We start from the raw sequence: 18,863 nt of genomic DNA on the forward strand, positions 1-18,863 counted from the left end.
ATTTTGGAACATTCTTCAGATTTCATAGATTTAAGCCTTTGTTGTTGTTTTTTTTTTACTGAATAAAAAATTTTTATTTTTTTTTCCTTAAAAAATAATAAAAAGTACCTTTTCAAAGAAAAAAGTACCATTTTAGTACTTTTTGAAATTTTCATTTTTCCATCCCTGCTTTTTCCATTCCTTTACTTTTATAAGTGGTAAAACCGGCAAAAGTAGCAAAAGTTGCAATCTGCTTCAATATGAATTGTATGGTGTCTGAAGTAAAGGAACGCTTTTCGAGTAAAAAGTTGTAAAACTTGAAGATTCTTGCACGTAAAGGAACAGAGCTATAATTACAAAACTGTCGACGGCGGCGGTTTTGAGCCGATCGGCGCAGGTCTCTGCCAGCTTGTGGAACGTTTTTAATTAGTTCGTAACTCAAATAGAATACCTATCTGTAATTTTGCAAATTGTTTATTGCTATTTTAGAGTTGCTTAAAGGACATTGTTTCAAGAAACAGCAATATGAGCTTTCCAAGTAGGGGAATTAGTCGATCATCAAAAACTGGAAAGATCAAAAGCGTATATTGCAAGAACTTTGTGTAAGAATTGTTTGTGATAACGCGCCATTTCATACATTTTGAAATACATACATATACCTAAAATATTAAAGAAAATTTACATGAACATTCATCATTATTTTGTATTTGATTGCAGCACATATGGTGAATGCGTTTTCCATCCAACTGAATACCTAAATGTTATCATTGGACCTAATGGTACTGGAAAATCAACTCTAGTTTCTGCTATTGTTCTTGGTCTTGGTGGAGATCCGAAAATTCTTGCTCGTTCTAGTTCAATAGGAGACTATGTTAAAAATGGATGTGATTCAGCGAAGATTGCAGTGGAAATATTTAGTCATGGCGACGATACGACAAAATTTCAACGCAAATTCGATTTAAGTGGAAAATCACAATTTTTTATTAATGACCAACCTGTAACGCAAAAAAAGTTCTTGGAGAGTGTGGATCACTTTAAAATTCAAATCGGGAATTTATGTCAATTTTTACCACAGGATCGAGTTCAAGTAAATATTTATTTACCTAAACTAAATGTTTTCATAATTACCTACATACAATTTGACAACAAATCTATTGCAAAGGCCAAACATGTAAAACATTTTATATTAATTGTTCGCTTAAGGCAACAAAATTATGTGAAAACTATACGGTTTTTGTTCACAACTCTTGCTGTTGGTCCTCAAAACAATATTCCGTCGAAATATGCAAAGTTTATTTGCAATTTATAACAAATACGGACTAAAATAAGAATTACCTACTACTTTGAGTACTATAAAACTAATGACTTTTGCGGCTAATAATGGACTAACAGTATTGAATGTGATAAAGTTCGTTGATAATAAAAGCCGTCGTTGAAGGTCTTCAGACAGGTAAAAAACGTACGAGGAGGACAACAAAAATGACGAATCGGCCGCAGACAAGTATGCAAAGAATGAATATTTTACTCAATATGTATTGTCGGATAATGGACCAATGCAAAACAGTCCGTTTTTGGCTTTGAAAACATCGAAATACCTCTGGACACTATATGGAAAAATAGACCCTCAGTGTATTATTTTGAAAGACCGACAACAGAGCTCTATTTCCGCTCTCAATATTATTGGAATCACTTCATTTTTACTAAATGGATAGATATACTCTGCTGTCATAATAAATCCTAAAAAGTGCGCCAAATCTAATAAAACCCATAAAATATGGAAATTACACACATTTAAGAATTTTTAGGTACTACATATATTTTTTTACCAATCAAAAAAGTATGCAAAATCGGGTTCACGGACATAATAATGATTGGGAAGACATCCCCTCTGACATCATTATTAGGAAATATTTAATAGTCATTATTCTGAAAGTCGGTAAAACTGGTCCAAAAAGCTCAAACACGTTCAAATACCACCATTCCAAAGGCCAGATTATGGCATTATACAGCCCAATCATGAACATCATCTCACCGTGAGTTTTCTCACTCTCGCCTCCTCCCTTATTATAAACAGCATAAGGGAGAACAAAACTCACGTTCGTGAGAAAAGTAGCTATCATAAATGTCAAAAAAGTGAGAATGTGAGGCAATTTTCTCTCACCACAGAAATCAAGGTGAGTTGAACCAAAAAATGTAACTATGGACATTTTTTATAGAAAAAATCGACAAGAAACGAATCTTTTGCAATGATTATCAATTGTATTTATTTGTGTTTTACGTTAAAGGTAACAAATAAAAAACAATTAGAAATTCTTTTGGCAACTATACATGTTTATCCGTGTATCAATGAAGCAAGGAAGACCTCAATCGAGTTTGGCGCAATTTGGAGGTGGAGTTGAAGTTGGCCAAAATTTTTCAGATATGGGAAGCGGTTCAGAATCATATGATGAAAACAGGAATGGAAGAGGATCCTATTTTTAGAAAGGTGTTGATCCTATCAGGAGCAACACCTTTCTAAAAATTTTTTTGTAGGTACTTCGCTAAGGTTCCCAGCAAAATATTCGATGCCAAAGATTCTATTCAAGCATGAGTGCAAGTTATATGTCACCTTTTTACCACCTTCGCCCATTCTTTTTACAAGACTGTGACCCCTAAAAGATCCAAATCATTTTGGATGGCATCTTCAATAACCCAGTGGAATGGTATCTTAACAACCACCTTGGCATGGCATATTCCACGAACAAGCCACAATAGGAAGGATTAAATTAATAAAAAAGAGCATGTTTATATTATATAGCCTTTTGCAGGGTTAACCTTCTTGAAAATTGAGAAATTGTATTTAAAATCCATGAAATTGGTTCAAATGTTGAATAGGATCCGAATTTCACGAATTGTACTTAGCATTCATATGATTGGTCCTAATGCTGGAGAAGAGATCGGATGTTTCACGTATTGTATTTATTTACAATTCTTGAAATTCCTTCCAAATGCTGAAAATGGGATCTTTCACAACTTAATTTGAACTAATACAAAAGATCCAGTGAGATATTGGCATCGCATGGAACGACTTCCACAAAATTTTGCTTGGTTTTCTTTGTATTCCTCAGCGTTTGTCGTTTCGCACATCATTCAAAATGCAATATTAAACATTTTCATTTCTTTTTGCCATTTAATGACCTTTAAACGGTTTTTGTTCACTTTTTTGCAAATTGCGGAAATTCTTCGGGCGTAAATAAACAATTTTTACATATGTATGTATGTATCTGTCAAAACAAAACAAAAACAGCTGTTACAGATGTTGCCACATATCAAACATTTAATATTTTTATCAATTACCAAGTATTTTTAAAGTGGATTGTTGATAAAAATTATTTTTCGTTTTAGAAATATTAATTTAATTTAAAATAAATTAATGTTTTATAAAAAAAATTACGAATTTAGTTATTGCAAAATTATTTGTAAATAAAATAACGATATGGCAACGCAAATTATATTTTCAAGGGTTCACAAAATGCGGCACTATTTTCAATTTTCAAACTTGTGAAACCCTCTTCACTTTTTTCGCTCCTCCCTTGTCATTTGTGATAGGTCGAGACGTGAGAAGTGAGCTGCAACTCACTCGTGAGAAGCTCCCTACGTGAGTATTCATGATCGCTATGATAATCTTATTTGTGTAAGTTGCTGGTGTAATATAACAAAACTAAACTGATAAATACCTCGGGCCAAACTCCTGATGTCAACCCTTATACATTTTTTGGGTCTAGTTTAAGAAAAAAACTCGGAAAAAGTCCTCCAAGGAAAGATCAAGATTTAATAAAAATTGGGGAACCAGTACCCTTAGAGTGTAACATGCCGAGCCTTAAATTTTGGCTTATCTAAGCTCATTACTGCTCCAATGAATGTCCAAAGTGGATAGACAACTCATTAAGGAACATAACTTTGGCAATTCTCCAAAAAACCATAGATTTGGTAATAATATGGAGGAGGGTATAATTAAATTTGTCATTCCGTTTGTAACACATCGAAATATTCACCGGAGACCCTATAAAGTATATATTTTCTTGATCCGGATAAAATTCTAAGTCGATATAACCATGTCCGTCTGTCCGTCCGTCTGTTGAAATCAAGATACTGCTCGAAATTTTTAAGATAGAGCTTTATAATTTGGTATAGTAGTTTCTATTACTCCTATGATGTTTGGTATTGCAAATGGGCTATATCGGTCCACGTTTTGATATAGCCCTCATATAACGGTACCGCCCCATTTTCGGTATTTTGAAGGTTTTAGCCTCATTACACCGAAATTGATATTTAGTCTTCGTTGGAGGTAAAAACTTTCCCCCAGATATTTGTCGGAATTGGTCTTCGCCTTAATATAGCCCCCATAGAACGGTACCTCCCGATTTTCGGTATTTTGAAGGCTGTGGCCACAATAATGGCTGAAAATTGATATTTAGTCTTCGTTGGAGGTATAAAACTTTCCGACAGATATTTTTCGGTACGAGTCGACGCCTTAATATAGACCCCATAGAACGGTACATCCCGATTTTCGGCGTTTTAAAGGTTGTGACCACAATAATCTACCGAAATGGCTGAAATTTGGTGTTTAGTCTTCATATGGGGTATGAAACTTTACACATGAAATTTGTCAGTATAGGTCCACGCCTTCATATAGCCCCATTGAAGGGTACTTCCCGATTTCCTGTATTTTGAAGGTTGTGACCTCCACCGAAATTAATGAAATTTGGTGTTTAGTATTCATAAACAAAAGATCAATTTTACTTCAATATAACTCGTGGTGGAGGGTATAACAAGTTTGGCCCGGCAAAACTAAACGCCGTTCTTACCTGTTTTTTGCAATACATTTATTGTCACCTCCAACTAGTAGTTAATTCTTATTTTTGGCCGTATTTTTACAAATCGTAAATAAACTGTATATTTTAACGGAATATTGTTTTGGGGATCAATAGCAAGAAATTTGCACAAAAAAGCGTATATAATTTGTTGCCATAAACGAACAATTAATATGAAATTTTTTACAATGTTGGCCTTTGCAATACATTTGTTGTCTAACTGTATGTATTTATGTATATGTTTTAATAGGACTTTGCTAAAATGAATCCACAAGAAATTCTTTTGAATACCATAAATTCTGTGTGCAGTCAAGATGTAATCAACAATTTTCAAAAACTTAAAGAACTACGTCACTCTCAGGAAAATGGAAAATGTGATTACAAGAATTTGAAGCAGAAACTTGATAGCACGTTGGCTCGCGTGGAAGAGTAAGTAAAAAATATACAACTATTTATCGTATACATTTTACAAGAAATTCGAAAAACATAGATCTGAACCTACCCAGCAAAAAGATTGCCTCCAAAGATGCAGTTAAATCATATGTACAAGTGATTTGGAAGTGCATCAAATCAAGCATTTTCGCTCATGATTTGTACAAGAGCGTGACTACTGAAAGATGCACTCCATTAGCACTGCATTTTCACTAATCCTTTGGCACTGCATTTTAACTATCCCTTTGGGATCGCATTTTAACTAACCCTTTAGGGTAGAATAGGATGCAGTCCAATTTGCATCCAAAGCACGTGTTTGATGCAGTGCTTTGCATTGAAATTAAAGGTACTTTTCAGAATGAGCTTTATGCAGTTAAAAGATGCAATAAAAATGCAAGCCATTGCAAACTATCCCAAAATAAATAAAAAGAATTTATTGTTTGTGTAAAACAAGAATAATAAGAACTTTATTACATTAATACAGATTTTGAAATTTCTTCATTAAATTCAATCGCAACTGAATTTGTTTCGTCCGCTCTCCATTCTCCAATCCAAGCTGAATTTTTTTGCTTCATCTGCTAAAGGGGTTTTTATATTGTATTCCAATCACCAGTTGAGATTTCGACAAGTACTCCAACAACACTTCATTAGGAGATTTTCCATAAAATGTTCCCAACTTTTGGTTGTATTTTTTATTTTATATAAAAATTTTAGAAATTGACGCACACTTTTTCTATCTTTGAAAAAATTCTGTAGTTGTATGAATGAACTAGTCTACATTACACTACTTCCAATTTATTTTGCTGGGCTTGTAATCACTAGACATCGGATTTTGCATATTTGCATATTTTTTATTAATAAAGATACGAAAATTCTGATTGGACCAAAATTCGTTTTGAAGAAAACTGAATGCAATCACAGGCTCATATTTTTTATTTTTTTGCATATTTGCATATTTTGCATATGCACAAAATATGCAAAAAATATGCAAAATATGCAAAAAATATGCAAAATATGCAAAAAATATGCAAAATATGCAAGTAATTTTTTTGACAAAAATCATCAAATTAAATTTGGAAACTCATCAAAAAGTGTTCTAAATTATGTTTATTGCCGTTAAACGTCGATTTCTTAGCAGATTATCATGTTATTAATTATTATTGCGCCACAGCAATAAATCTGGACTAAAAGACTTAGAAAATTTCCTATAACGCAGCCTTCTTATAACAACATAAGTTGCTTTCTAATACAAATTTATTCAAAAACTCAATCAGAAATGTCAAAATGTACGTATCCAAATATGTTGATAGTTTCTGCTCGGCCAAAATTGTCTGACAGAATAACAAATGAGCTAGAAATTAAGACTAAGAAAATATTGAATATTACATAAAATCTTTCATATTTTATTAAAAACATATAAAAAATATATACGGTGCCATCATGAATATTTCCCTCTGAATTTTCCACACGGAAAATAATTTTAAAAAGTGAAATTCTTTTAAAATTAATATTTGTTAAAAGTTGAAAACTACTAGATTCGCTTCATTATGGCGTATTCTAGTCGAATCGACAAAAATATTCCCTTTTTGGGCATAAATATGGAAACAAAAAATTGTGAAATTGGGGAAAGGAAACAAATTCCGCACGGAATTTTTATTCATGATTGCACTGATAACTATATTTTAATACCCTAAGGGTATTATGTCTTAGTTAATGAATTTTGCAACATGCAAAATGAAACGAAATAGACCCACAGTTCTTGTTGATGATCTGCATAGAATCGCACTTATCCATCTCGCCATGTCTTTTTGAAAACAAAGCACAGGTCACATTTATAGACCAATTCGCATAAAAATTGGGGATTTTTTGGCCCTAGGGCGATCCCTATTTTTGTAAGAATCGATTCAGATTTGGATATTACTCCCATATATACAGTACATTCGCGACAATCCCTACACCACAGGGTTCGGTGGTGTGCGAATTATCAAATTGTTCGGATTAACGAATTGTAAGGAAAATAAATTATTTTATATGATTAAATCACTCGTGGAAGTTATATAATAATATTTTTTTAAATAGTAATTGCTAATACACCATAATGAAAGTGCTCTACGTGTAAAAAATAGTGAGATTTTTCTACTCGACAATTCGGACATTTTTATTAGCATTGCCCGTATTTGTTCCAGAAAAAAGCCAATCAGATTGTGAAAGTAGTGCTAGAAATATGGCGTTTTTAAAGTTTACATCAGGATGTAAGCAAACCTAGAGACAGATGTGGAATTTCATCGTTTTGTAAATTAATATTCCTTGAAATATTTGCTTTTGAGGTGTGTAGTGCATTTGGGAACTTTAATGACAATATTGCGGCGAATATTTTTCTTAATATATTTATTTATATCCTATACAACAGGACTAATGTGTCATGAAAAGTTTGTCCTTGTACTCGATAATTTTTACTAAATGTAGGTGAAACAATTTTTCACCAACTTCTCCATTAAACAACTGTCAAAATTCGAAGCATTGGTAATATTTAGCACAAATTATCGAGTACACGGACAGGTATAAATTAATTAATTGTGTATACAAAAGGGTTATGACTTTTCGACTGTGCTATCAAAATTGTTTTCCTGTAGCAGGAATGAATGAACTATATTTTTTTAGCATTCCAAATACTTTTCTAGCAGAAATGTGTGAATGGTTTTGCCATTTTAAAGACAATTCCAAGGTTTTTGACTTATTTTAACACTACCACTCTATTGTGTGGTTTTTCTAAGTGATGTTATTTTGCACTAATCATTGGGCGTTCTTCATTTTGCTTATTATTCATCGTGGATGGGTATAACAATAATGCATTACTTTTCGACGAGGAGTGAACATTTTGCAATTCTGCATTAAGCGGTTGTATGCGTACAATATAGATCGATATTATAAAATTATGTATTTTTAATGCATTAAACTAAAACCATGTCATCAATATTAAAGCGGCAGTCATTTTTCTAAAGAAGCTTTTTGACCACAAAGAACAAAAATTGCCAATTTATGTCTGTATATACTGAATAAAGGACTAAACACTATAAAATATATTCAAATCCAATATGTGGATATTCAAAACGTATACTTCTAATTATAGTTATATTCCAGAACCTGGAATCGTAAATTGTTCTCTAGTACTTCCTATTTTGCGCTAAAAAACGAACTCTTTTTCCAAAAACTACAAAAACTTTCATTTTTATCTAAACAAAAATAGCGATGACTAACTCTAGCTCCTTTGTTTTTCTGCTAGACAATTTTGGCCGTTTAGAAACTATCACCATATTTGGACACGTTGATTTAACATTTCTGATTGAGTTTTTGAAATTTTTTCTATTATCTATCTACATTTGTATAGGAAGCAAATTATGTTGTAATAGGAATGCTGGGTTATATGACATTTTCTCACACTGTGAAAACTGATTTAAGTCTTGTTAGTCTAGATTTATTACTGTGGCGAAATATCTGGAGACTCTCAATAACATAATAATCTGCAAAAAACAATGTTAAACGGCAAAAAACTTAAATTAGAATGCTTTTTTGATGATTTTCCAAATTTAATTGACGATTTTTGTCAAAAAAACGCTTTCATATTTAGCATATTTTTTGCATATATTTTGCATATTTTTTGCATATATTTTGCATATTTTTTGCATATTTTTGATATGACCCCAAATATCGAATAATTGACCCTCAAAACGTCTAGATCCAAAATTTGAGTCCAATCGGATAAGAAATAAAAAACATGCTAAAATCCGATGTCTAGTAATCACCATGCAGATCGCGTTAAGGAGCTTTAGTACCTCCTTTTATTAATCGGGTGTTTGTAAAGTAAAATGGATTCTTCTTTCCTGATCACAAAAATAAAACGTTTTTCGATGGGACGTCCATACTTCCCGAGAAATGGACCTTTAAAGTTCACAAATTACCTCCTTTTATTACATGGTATTTGGTATCTGCTCTTTAGTCCGATTAATTACTGTAACAAAAAAAAAAATGAAAATACTCTTTAAAGTGCTACATGAATATTGTCCGCTAAATTTATTTTAAGGCTATTTATTTCATCGAAATGTAGTTTTTTGGTCAGTGAGGGTTTTCGTCAAAACCGGTAATGAATGTGTCTTAAGAAAGAACTAGTGGAGACGTCAACATAATAAGGTCTGTAATTATACATTGCCGCTCGATTGAATATCACCCCTACCAAATTTTTCCAACCTCAATATTTTGCCGAATGTATAATTGACTGTTTTTTTTTATATATTTTGTTTTATGCGTTTGGAGTAAACTTATTCATTCATTTGTATTCATATCCGATTTATAAAAGAATTAAACAACGAAATCATAATAAAGTAACAAATTCGAGTAAGAAAATTGGCTCATTTGAATAGAAAACCCCTAAAAACTATGGTATTCATAAAAATTTTAATAAAAGAAAGAGTTTTTTCGAGCTTGAGGTCTTTTTGTAATTTTTTCCTTTATTTTCCAATATTTCGGAATTCCTTGAATTCCATCTTCAGGGATTTTTATTGCATCTACAAAAATATAAATAATAAAGTACGACTTAATCTATATCACAGCATTTTGTTACAAACTAAATAAATTGTATAAATAAATAAAAATTGTATAATCACAGAAAAATAATAACAAGATCACTTACGTGTAAATAATATGAATAATAAAAACTTAAAAACTAGCGTAGTATGTCTACCGTCGTCAAGAGTTTTTATTGCACTGAATATTATTTTCTAATTTCGCGATCTCTCTTCTGTGTAAGTTGTCTGTAACCATAGGCTGTGTTGTCAGTATCTGTTTTGCTATTTATTCTTTTTGTTGTTGTTAAGCTATTTATGTGTAACATCTCTAGTGTGAGTCTCTTGTTATAATTGTTTTCTGTTTGTAATATTCTCACTTCGTCAATGTTTGGTACGTGGTTGTTCTGCTTGCAGTGTTCGGCAAGGGCTGTCTTCTGTATTATATTATTATTTCTCAGTTTTATATCTGACTTATGTGCCGACATGCGAGTCTTTAATTTGTTTTTAGTTGTACCAACATAAAGTTTTCCACATGTTTCCTCATCGTTACCTCCGCATTCAATCTGATATATTATATTGTGCTTGTCCATCTTTTGAATCTTACTTTTTAAATTGCTGAAAATTGATTTCGTTGTATGATTTGAACTATGTGCTATTGCGTATTTGGATTTATCGTATATATTTGACTTTTCAAATCTTTCTGATATATTCGGTACGTATATCAGGGATTTGTATATTTTGTCTGGTGTAGTTCTTATAGGTTCCTGTGTCTTTGGTTTATAATTATTTATTAAGGATTTTATCATATATGTAGGGAAATTGTTCATGTTTAAAATGTTCTCAATCTTTGCTTTGTTTTCGTCATGGAATTTCGTATCACTTAGATTTAGTACTCTATTTATTAGATTCTTGGCCGTGTTTATAATTGTCCTTTTGGTATGTTTTGAATGGTAGTTTATTAATCTCCCAGAGGCTGTGGGCTTTTGATACCAGTTTAAATCGATGCTGTTGTCGTTGTTTTTTATTACCAAAGTGTCAAGATATGGTAATTCTCCGTTGTTTTCTTTCTCCAAAGTGAATTTTATATTTTTGTTAAAGCTATTCAGTGTCGTTAGTGTTTCTTCTACTGCACCAGTTTTAATTATTGCGAACAAGTCATCTACATATTTGGTAACTATTTTTGGTTTGTGCACTAGTAAGTTCAATGTATTATTTAATAAAGTTTCCATCACTAAGTCTGCGATAATTGGGGAAGCTGGTGACCCCATCGGTAATCCAACTTTTTGTTTATAGAATTTATCTTCATATTTGAAATACCGATTCTCTTGGATGCAGAATTTTACAATATTTATAAACAAATTCTTTGGTATTTCTGTGTACATTTGTATTTCAGCCCATCTCTCTTCAATTATTTTAAGTCCTAAGTCCACAGGTATACTCGGAAACAGCGAAACCACGTCAAAGGAAACCATTATTTCATCATTATCAATCGTCAAGTTTTTAACCTTATGTCTAAATTGCACTGAATCTTTTACATTGTAAATAGAGTTTTTGGTCAAGTTTTTGAGAATATTCACAATGTATTTGCACAAGTTAATCGATGGTGAGTTCACTGAAGAACAAATGGGCCTGAGAGGATATCCATCTTTATGGATCTTTGGTAATCCGTAAATCCTAGGCGCAATGGCCACGTCAGTTTTCAATCGTTTTCTCTCTATTGTTGATATTATTTTATTCTTGAATAATTCTTCCACTATTTCATTGTTCTTTCTTTGCAAACTGCTTGTGGGGTCCTTGTTGATACGCTGATACGTCATTATATCGGATAGTAAAGTTGACATTCTTTGATTATAATCTTTTTTCTCTATTGCTACCGTAACATTTCCTTTGTCTGCATTAACTATTAATATGTCATTATTTTGTCTAAGGAATTTTCGAGTACGTTCCACTGTAGCTGTCATGTATTTGTCTCTAGCTGTTGCTCTCATTTTATTCATGTGTGTTTCTAGCATTGTTGTTAGTTTCGTTCTCCCCATTTCTTGTTGTTCTTTGTCGTTGTTAGTTTGAATTAAATCCTCAGCATCAGCAATGTATTTGAAAAGAGGGAATTCTTTACGATTTGTTGGTAGACAATGTTTGTCTCCTAACGAAAGTAACCACATTACATCGTTGGGGAATGTCTTGTTGGTTTTGTTGACGAACCACTTGTTGTTGTGCTTTATGTTCATTTCTTTGGTTAGCTGTTCTTCGAGTTTTTTGAATTTATTTTTATGTGTTTCGTCTTGCTGTTTCTGTGTGCCTGTTAGAATTAAATTTTCGCTAAACTGAATATTATTTCTTTCTTCTTGTGAAAGACATCCGTTTAACTCTTTTTCAAAAAAAAAAAAAAAAAAAAAAAAAAAAAAAAAAAACTCGAAGAACAGCTAACCAAAGAAATGAACATAAAGCACAACAACAAGTGGTTCGTCAACAAAACCAACAAGACATTCCCCAACGATGTAATGTGGTTACTTTCGTTAGGAGACAAACATTGTCTACCAACAAATCGTAAAGAATTCCCTCTTTTCAAATACATTGCTGATGCTGAGGATTTAATTCAAACTAACAACGACAAAGAACAACAAGAAATGGGGAGAACGAAACTAACAACAATGCTAGAAACACACATGAATAAAATGAGAGCAACAGCTAGAGACAAATACATGACAGCTACAGTGGAACGTACTCGAAAATTCCTTAGACAAAATAATGACATATTAATAGTTAATGCAGACAAAGGAAATGTTACGGTAGCAATAGAGAAAAAAGATTATAATCAAAGAATGTCAACTTTACTATCCGATATAATGACGTATCAGCGTATCAACAAGGACCCCACAAGCAGTTTGCAAAGAAAGAACAATGAAATAGTGGAAGAATTATTCAAGAATAAAATAATATCAACAATAGAGAGAAAACGATTGAAAACTGACGTGGCCATTGCGCCTAGGATTTACGGATTACCAAAGATCCATAAAGATGGATATCCTCTCAGGCCCATTTGTTCTTCAGTGAACTCACCATCGATTAACTTGTGCAAATACATTGTGAATATTCTCAAAAACTTGACCAAAAACTCTATTTACAATGTAAAAGATTCAGTGCAATTTAGACATAAGGTTAAAAACTTGACGATTGATAATGATGAAATAATGGTTTCCTTTGACGTGGTTTCGCTGTTTCCGAGTATACCTGTGGACTTAGGACTTAAAATAATTGAAGAGAGATGGGCTGAAATACAAATGTACACAGAAATACCAAAGAATTTGTTTATAAATATTGTAAAATTCTGCATCCAAGAGAATCGGTATTTCAAATATGAAGATAAATTCTATAAACAAAAAGTTGGATTACCGATGGGGTCACCAGCTTCCCCAATTATCGCAGACTTAGTGATGGAAACTTTATTAAATAATACATTGAACTTACTAGTGCACAAACCAAAAATAGTTACCAAATATGTAGATGACTTGTTCGCAATAATTAAAACTGGTGCAGTAGAAGAAACACTAACGACACTGAATAGCTTTAACAAAAATATAAAATTCACTTTGGAGAAAGAAAACAACGGAGAATTACCATATCTTGACACTTTGGTAATAAAAAACAACGACAACAGCATCGATTTAAACTGGTATCAAAAGCCCACAGCCTCTGGGAGATTAATAAACTACCATTCAAAACATACCAAAAGGACAATTATAAACACGGCCAAGAATCTAATAAATAGAGTACTAAATCTAAGTGATACGAAATTCCATGACGAAAACAAAGCAAAGATTGAGAACATTTTAAACATGAACAATTTCCCTACATATATGATAAAATCCTTAATAAATAATTATAAACCAAAGACACAGGAACCTATAAGAACTACACCAGACAAAATATACAAATCCCTGATATACGTACCGAATATATCAGAAAGATTTGAAAAGTCAAATATATACGATAAATCCAAATACGCAATAGCACATAGTTCAAATCATACAACGAAATCAATTTTCAGCAATTTAAAAAGTAAGATTCAAAAGATGGACAAGCACAATATAATATATCAGATTGAATGCGGAGGTAACGATGAGGAAACATGTGGAAAACTTTATGTTGGTACAACTAAAAACAAATTAAAGACTCGCATGTCGGCACATAAGTCAGATATAAAACTGAGAAATAATAATATAATACAGAAGACAGCCCTTGCCGAACACTGCAAGCAGAACAACCACGTACCAAACATTGACGAAGTGAGAATATTACAAACAGAAAACAATTATAACAAGAGACTCACACTAGAGATGTTACACATAAATAGCTTAACAACAACAAAAAGAATAAATAGCAAAACAGATACTGACAACACAGCCTATGGTTACAGACAACTTACACAGAAGAGAGATCGCGAAATTAGAAAATAATATTCAGTGCAATAAAAACTCTTGACGACGGTAGACATACTACGCTAGTTTTTAAGTTTTTATTATTCATATTATTTACACGTAAGTGATCTTGTTATTATTTTTCTGTGATTATACAATTTTTATTTATTTATACAATTTATTTAGTTTGTAACAAAATGCTGTGATATAGATTAAGTCGTACTTTATTATTTATATTTTTGTAGATGCAATAAAAATCCCTGAAGATGGAATTCAAGGAATTCCGAAATATTGGAAAATAAAAGAAAAAATTACAAAAAGACCTCAAGCTCGAAAAAACTCTTTCTTTTATTAAACATCAAAAGGTCGAAGAAAAACAACAATAACAATTCATAAAAATTTTATTAAAATGTCGATGCATATTCACGCTATATTGAAAATGAAGTACATTCAGTAATATTCAGTAAAAGTATATCCCTCTTTCATGAACATTTTTAGCAGAAAAGAAAAGGAAGAAAAAATGGTGGATCTGGTAGCAATGTCAAAAAGAAACATAAAAATTCAATTTTTTCTTTTATTTCACAGTTTTTAATTTTGTTTTGTCAGCGTTCGCTTTTTCTTCTGTTTTTCGTTAAGTTTTTCTTCATTGTGAAATAATCGTCAAGCAAATGTCGAAAAATCAGTTCTACCATTTTTTACCTGCAGAAATTTGTCTGGTAGCCTGTGGTAGAAGAGAAAGGCATTTGTTCTCTCTCTCCTCCCTCACTCTCTTTAAAATTGCTGCCAGTTTTACCACTTTTTGGGGTTAAGAAACGCTTTGCAAGTTAAAAATGGTAATAATGGTAACCTCAGGTAAGTAAAGGATCACAGCTATAATTTTCATAAAGTATTAACTAAAGAACATGATTAAGAGCGGATTGGATTCCAACAAAGACTTTCATATTATTTTACTTGAAAAAATCATGTTATAATATGTTCCCAGCAAAATTTTAAGGAAGGGGTTCCATGCGATGACGTGATTTCATGGAATCTTTTGCATTGGATCAAACGAAGTCGTGAAAGATCCGATATTTTCATTAGGATTTAAACCAATGCCAAGGAAGTCGTAAAGATCCGATCTTTTCATCAACATTTGAACCCATGCAAAGAAAGTTGTGATAGATCCGATCTTTTCATCAGTATTTGAACCCATTCCATCGATCCAATACAGATGAATTTTGTGTTTTTATTTATACACATTTTTCTAAATATGTATATTATTTACAATAGACTTGATGTTGTCGGAGACTCGAAATCACAACCAACGTTGTTAAAACTCTTGTCGTAATGATAATGTCATTGCAAAGGGTTGGTGAAAATGACATGCCAAAGCATTGGTGGAAATGACATGCCAAAGCATTGGTGAAAATGACATGACAAAGCTTTGGTGTAAATGACATGCATTGGATCCAAAAATGAATAGCATCTTTTGGGGTCCACGCTCATATAAAATTCATCGATGAAGATGCTAAAAAGATGACATGCCAGATCACTTTCACCCATGATTGAATGGCATCTTTGGCATCGAACATTTTGCTGGGTTATAATGAATGAATCAAAAAATCTTTTCAGACTAAAAGTACAGTTGGAACGTTTTAATGCCCGTAAAGATATACAAGATAAACTGGGTGTTTGTATGGCGAAGAAACTACGATTAGAGATTGAAGATATTCAAAATAAGATATCTGATCACGAAAATGACTTGATATTGGCGAATGAACAATTTGCAGCTAATGAAAAGGAGTATCAAACAATCCTAAAAAAACAATCTATGATTGACACTACGAACGAGAAATTGAGAAAAGAAATTGAGGATAAGGTATTTATAACAACTTCTTGTTTTAAATTATTATATGTATGTATATATAGTGTATGGTGGCGGACTCGTAGTTAAGAACAAAGTAATTTTAATAAATATTAAAAATGTGCAAATTCAAATATTTGGTTAAAATACTTGACAGTAAACTTGATTTTGCTGCTCATTTTTACAATGTCGCTTCTAAGATCATATCGCCACTCAAAGAGTGGCATAACTCAGAAAATATCCCAGCAAAATTTGACGGAAGGGGTTCTTTGCGATGACGTGATTTCATGTCATCTTTTGCATTGGTTCAAAGGAAGTCGTGAAAGATCCGATCTTTTCATTAGGATTTGAACCAATGCAAAGGAAGTCGTGAAAGATCCGATCTTTTCATCAGCATTTGTACCCATTCCATCGATACAATAGAGATGATGTTTGTGTTTTTATTTACACACCTGTTTATTTTCATTTTGGTATGTTCCAGTACTGCAAAAATCTACTAATTTTTACTATTTTTTCCGATAACATAAAGGAAAAATTGTTATCGTAGTAAAAATAAGTAGATTCTTGCAGTTTCTGGAACAGACCAAAGTTGTTAGAACTGACGTCGTGATGTTGTCTTACATTTCCTGCATATCAAACAACTAAAACTTCTAAACAATTGGTATTATATGAAGTCCCAACCATCGAGCTAAAAATAGAATCGGACTGCACACATTGCTATTTTAAAAGTTCCCTTGTTTGTTCTAAATCTGACATAGAATGAAATCAATCAAATCTCCCTTCTTGGAATTTGAAAAAAAAGTCCGAAACGAAAAGGAACAAGAATCTGAAAATAAAGAAGAAATTACTTTTGGAAAGAAACAATTAAAAATAAATTAATTAAGCATAAATGTTATTTTCCATAAAAAGTCTCTCCTCCCCGTTCGTTACATTTTGTTCTTAGAGATCCCTAAAGCAAGCCGGGTTGTAGATCCCTACATATTTCCGTCACTAAACAAAAGAGTATAAATTACCAAAATGTTGTTATAAAATAACAAAATTATAAAATAAAACTAATTTACGAAATAAAAATACTTAAAGGAGTGCGTTTGGAGTCCATGTTGAAATCTAAACTGGTGATGGGAAGATAATTGAAAAAAAAAACCTTTTGTAAGATGAAAGAATATCAGTTGGGTAGAACGGAGGAAGTAATCTTTTGCGTTGCAGCGGTGGTGATTACATTGCAATTTTGGATGTAAACTTTTGAAAAACTAAACTGATAAATTAATTGTAGCTATTTCATGAATTCGTTTGAATTAATAAAGAGTTTTGTTTTTCATGAAAACCATAATTCAATACAGCATTTCCATTTTCCAAACAAGACATGAAAATTTCATGCCAAGGGGTTGGTGAAAATGACATGCCAAAGCATTGGTTAAAATGACATGTCAAAGCATGGGTGAAAATGACGTGTCAAAGCATTGGTGAAAATGACATGTCAAATCATTGGTGGAAATGACATGCCAAAACATTGGTTAAAATGACATGTCAACGCATTGGTTAAAATGACATGCTTAGGATCCAGAAAAAAACGTCATCTTTTGGGGTCCACGCTCATATAAAATTCATCGATGAAGATGCTAAAAAGATGACATGCTAGATCACTTGCACCCATGATTGAATGTCATCTTTGGCATCGAACATTTTGCTGGGAATGGATTTTTTGAAATGTGTTATTCTTTGAGTAAATTAACGATATCTAATCTTAGACGGCTATATACTAATTACAGTTAGTCAACTATATTATTGCAAACGATGAATTTTTAAAAATTTAGATGTTTAATTAGGAATAACTACAAGAAATTATTTTAATAATGTTGGGCTTTTTGTAAATATCGGTTGATTTACCTGTTAATGACAACATCAAGCCAATAAATCCAGAAATCGGTTGGAAATAACAAAAATAACGGGCAAAAAGGATAGGTACCTGCTTTTTGTGGTGTCAACTAAATAATTGCAAAATTAATTATGTGCAATAAAATCTTGGGGTTTCCCCATCGAGTTTTTGCATTTAATGATTTTTAAGACTTTTATGGTATGTGGACATGTTAGATCCATAATTTTTTATCATAAATTAATTTTTGTGTGTAACATAGGCGGTATATTCAGAAAAAAGGTAAGTCAGGTAAACGGTTTCGGAAAATATGCTACATTTGGTGTATTCCAATTATAATAATGGTAAATCTGAAAGAGAAATCCTCGAAATCACCTCACGTAAGCTGAGAAGTGTATAAAATATCATATACTGCACCGAGAAAGAAGCCAGGCTCAAACTGAGGGCGTTACATGGCAGGTCCAAAATAGTAACCACACGAATTAACTGTAGAATGATTAAAGAAATTAACGAAATAGCCCAAAGCAGCACCAGAAAATAGCTTTTTTCTAATTAAAAATGATTTTGGAGTAAGTGTGTCACATGGAAAAGTCAGAAAAGTGCTACATAATAACAAGCACTCATCACGAGTGACTAGGTAAAAACCATTGCCCTCCCATCATAATATATAGAAACTATTCAGACTTGTTATAGACAACTTTTCATGCCGTCTTTAGTATTGGGATGGTGTTATATTTTCTGATAAGACTAAAATTATGTTGTACTATCACAATGGACCTCAAAAAGTATTGGGAAAACCCTTGAAAGCCATGGACAACAAAAATTTAATACATACCGTAAAGTTCGGAAAACTGTCAGTTATGGTATGGGGTTGTATACCAAGCAGTGACGTTGGTAAAATCC

The 18,863-nt window shown here is 32.1% G+C and overlaps 1 protein-coding gene across 4 annotated transcripts in view; it reads left to right on the forward strand.

Annotated features, from left to right (window-relative positions):
* Positions 1 to 328: 328 nt before the first annotated feature.
* The window catches only part of SMC5 (structural maintenance of chromosomes 5), a 246,856-nt gene continuing 228,321 nt past the window's right edge, over positions 329 to 18,863 (forward strand). The window contains exons 1-4 of one of the 4 annotated variants that reach the window (XM_073984809.1): positions 329 to 581; positions 697 to 1,066; positions 5,083 to 5,261; positions 15,856 to 16,102. In XM_073984809.1, the coding sequence (XP_073840910.1) occupies positions 505 to 581; positions 697 to 1,066; positions 5,083 to 5,261; positions 15,856 to 16,102 (873 nt within the window). In that variant the 5' untranslated portion in view covers positions 329 to 504. Of the gene's footprint in view, positions 582 to 696; positions 1,067 to 5,082; positions 5,262 to 14,288; positions 14,365 to 14,489; positions 16,103 to 18,863 lie in introns of those variants that run through there. The other 3 variants (XM_073984807.1, XM_073984808.1, XM_073984810.1) reach the window with 3 other exon arrangements.

Source organism: Musca autumnalis, unplaced genomic scaffold (genome assembly GCF_047663935.1).
Source record: "Musca autumnalis isolate F117 unplaced genomic scaffold, ASM4766393v1 scaffold_4, whole genome shotgun sequence".
Lineage (NCBI taxonomy): Eukaryota > Metazoa > Arthropoda > Insecta > Diptera > Muscidae > Musca > Musca autumnalis.